Source organism: Octodon degus, unplaced genomic scaffold (assembly GCF_000260255.1).
Source record: "Octodon degus isolate 3935 unplaced genomic scaffold, OctDeg1.0 scaffold00288, whole genome shotgun sequence".
NCBI classification, from domain to species: Eukaryota; Metazoa; Chordata; class Mammalia; order Rodentia; family Octodontidae; genus Octodon; species Octodon degus.
In genome coordinates, this window is record NW_004524864.1 from 906,824 (window position 1) to 910,117 (window position 3,294).

At 45.8% G+C, this 3,294-nt stretch overlaps 1 protein-coding gene across 3 annotated transcripts in view; it reads left to right on the plus strand.

Annotated features, from left to right (window-relative positions):
• Nucleotides 1-2,517: 2,517 nt before the first annotated feature.
• Nucleotides 2,518-3,294, plus strand: part of Phc1 (polyhomeotic homolog 1) — a 19,558-nt gene continuing 18,781 nt past the window's right edge. For all 3 annotated transcript variants that reach the window (XM_004647135.3, XM_023707398.1, XM_004647136.2), the window contains exon 1: nt 2,518-2,687. In XM_004647135.3, the coding sequence (XP_004647192.1) occupies nt 2,574-2,687 (114 nt within the window). In that variant the 5' untranslated portion in view covers nt 2,518-2,573. The remainder of the gene's footprint in view (nt 2,688-3,294) is intronic.

Consider the following 3,294-nt stretch of genomic DNA (forward strand, 5'->3'; position numbering starts at 1 on the left):
GGCCCGGCCCACCTCGGCGCCCCGCGTCCGTCTGGCCTCTCGCGGCGTCCCCGTGCCGTCCCCGGGCCGCCCGGCCGCCCCTCATTCATTCCCCCCGACGCGCTCCTCCGCCCGCATGCTGTCCGCTCCTCGCTCGCTTTCGCGCTCGCCGGCTCCGCGGTGCCCCGGCCGCGACTTGTGTCCGCGCCCCGCCTGCGTCCCCGCTGCCGGCGCACCTTCCCCGCCCGCTCGCCCGCCAGCGCCGCGCACCGCCGTGGCCGCCCCTTCCCCGTGCGTGCGAGTCCTTCTGCCAGGTCCTGGGTAACACAGACCCTGCGCGGGCACTGTCCTGCTCTCCGGTCACTTCCATTGCTTTGGCACAGTCTTTCCTGAACCACTCTCCTCCTACCCCTGCTCGCACGCCCCTTTCTTTCTCCAAGACCGAGTACTAGGCTTAGGGATGTTGCCTTCCTCCACTTCTTCACCTCAGCACCCCTTTCTAGCTCCCTTCACAGGGCTGGGCGCCTATCGACCCGGCCCGTACTCACCCAAGTGCTGCCTATCACCTCGGGACGACTGGCTTAGCTCCTCAGGGACCTCTGTAGATCAGCTTCTCTCATCTCTAGCAGTTTAATTCAGAAATTTGCAGCTTATTTTGCCTCCCAAACTGTCGACTTCACTTTGTATATTTCATCTTACAGCCACAACATTGATCACTCATGAATAGATGGATGCACTTGGGTTCTAGGAATCCCGGTTTTGATGACACTTCCCTCACAGAAAGATGCTCTCTTTCTGTGTTTTTTCTATGTTGTTTTCCCAGTCTGAAAAACAAAGACATTTTTGAGGAGATGAGGGGGTCATAGAGATTATGAGCATTTTTACACGTGCATGTAGGAATTATTGTTCCCTCTATAGCTGGTCATGGAGTCTCATGTCTTGAGTCCGGTGAACTAAATCCATTGATCTATGCAACTATGCCGTGCTGCCTCTAATACCCACTTTTTTTCTTCACATGCTGATATTGAGGATTCATGGGTCTGTATCTGTTTAGTGTCTTGATATTTTGGCAAAAGAGGTGGGGAGAAGGTAGACTGGAGTTGAAGTTGATATGATTTGTCCTATGTACTTTTGGGTTACATCCAGGTTTACAGTAATGTTTGCTATTCCAAAATGAAATGGAAGAGGTGGATAGACTTGGGAGATAATGTGATTAGATGCTACCAGGAATGGAGTAGGAGATACTTTTTTAAAACTGTATGGCCAAGGTTAACTAGTTTGATATTTATTTTGTTTATTGTTTTAGATGTAATTCCCAAGATAAGTTTATTCCCCTTAATACAATGGTTGACAGCCTTTGCAGAAATTCTGGCTTCATGTTTATGTACCTAAACGAAATACTTTTGGTGACCTGATGTTTCTAGCGGCCCAGTGCCTCAAAAGTAGAGAATATAGTTACATTATGTTTATCAAAACAAAAGAATGAGCCCAAAGCCTTCCTGTCATTTAGTGCTACTTTGGAAGAACATTTCTTCTTGCTTCTCATCTCCTGTCTGCTTGGTTCTTAGTAATGTTTTCAAGTGTCTTTTTGTAAATTATAGTATAGTCCCGCGGGTAAGTTCTCACACTTTAGGAGATGGAAAAGTTGAATCTTTTTGAAGCTTTCTGTTGTTAATATATTTAATATAATTCATACTTGGGAGTCATTTGTTAAAATGTTTAGTACATTTCATACCTGTGAATCATTTGGGAAAAGCCGTCTGTTGCATTTGATGTGAAACCTTCATTGCAGATAGGGAAACTGTAGTAGAAGTAGGAAAACGATGTGCCTGAGGTGGGTCTGTCCTCAGCAGCCCAGGCTGGAGCCAGGCAGCTCTGGGCTGTGTGGGCTGGAGGTTGGCTCTTGTCCCCTTGAGGTCTTTTTTCCATACCTATATGGAAGGCCCTCCTGGGAACAGAATAGTGTCCTCATTCCAAGGGACAGTGATTTAATAACAGGTGCTTTATTTCATTTTTGGTTTGAGGAAGAAACATGTAGTAGCATAGACTTGATACCAAAAAAACCCTCATTAAACAATTTACTTTATAGCACTGGGAGAGAGAAATACTGTAAGCTGAAGCTCCTAGTCCAGCCAAAGGAGGCAACTGGAGGCTTCCTAGTAAATAGTGACCTTTGTCACCAGATAAGGCTGTAAAGAGATAGCCATGTAAGTTAACAGCAAGATTGGAATGAGGTTTTAAACTGTTAAAAAGGTCTAGATTTGTGGTGGATTCAGCAATGTGGAATGCCATATTAGTGTTCTGGCCATTTTATTTAATGACAGCTAATGTGGAAAGATTATTTCTTTGGGGACACTGAGTAGCTTCAAAGATGACAAGTGGGGAAGAAGCAGTTCTAAGACTGTTGTAGTTTCGAAGTTGTAAGGTGTTGAGGGGAAGAGTCAGGAAACTGAAGGAGTTACTGTGCTCCTGAATAATCACATGAAATAACAGCTCAGGATTGAGGCATAATTCTAACCCCGTGGGACTTCTGCCTAGGTCTTGAGTCGGAGCACCAGTACCAGCACCAGCTGTGGGCAGTCTGGACCGCTGTCATGGAGACTGAGAGTGAGCAGAACACGGGTTCCACCAATGGGAGTTCCAGCTCTGGGGGCAGCTCTCGGCCCCAGATAGCGCAGATGTCCCTGTACGAGCGCCAGGCAGTTCAGGTGAGGCCTGGGTCTGAGGCATGAGTGTTGGGCTGGGGTGGGCAGATGTGGGAAGCTGACTGTCTTCAGTGTCTTTTACTGCACTTGGGGAGAGTGGGAGTTGGTGATGATTTCGGGTCTCTTCCATCTTTCAGAATCTTAGAAGTTTACAAAGTTTGGGCAAGCAAATAGAGACTAAAATTTTGTCTTTCTATTATACCCTTTAACCTGGGTGTGGTGGTCCAAACCTGTAATTCCAGCAGCACTTGGGAGGCTGGGTTAGGAAAAACTGAGTTTTGGTCCAGCCTAGGCTGTACAGTGAGCTTGAGGCGAGCTTGAACTACTTAGACCTTATCAAAAAAAAACCCCAAAAACAAAACAACAAAAAACAAAAACAAACAAACAAAAACCCCAGCAAAATTGATTAAAAGTAAAACTGAGCTACAAGTATCATTTTCATAAGCACCCCTTTATATTAGATTATAGCTATTTAAAAATTCTATCTGATTGGTAATTTTACCAGGTAGAATCTTTCAGAAGAAACCACGTACTTTATTTTTCCATTACAGATATTTCTAACGTCTTAGGACTCTGTGTTCCTTACTGTATACCCAGAATATAGATAGAT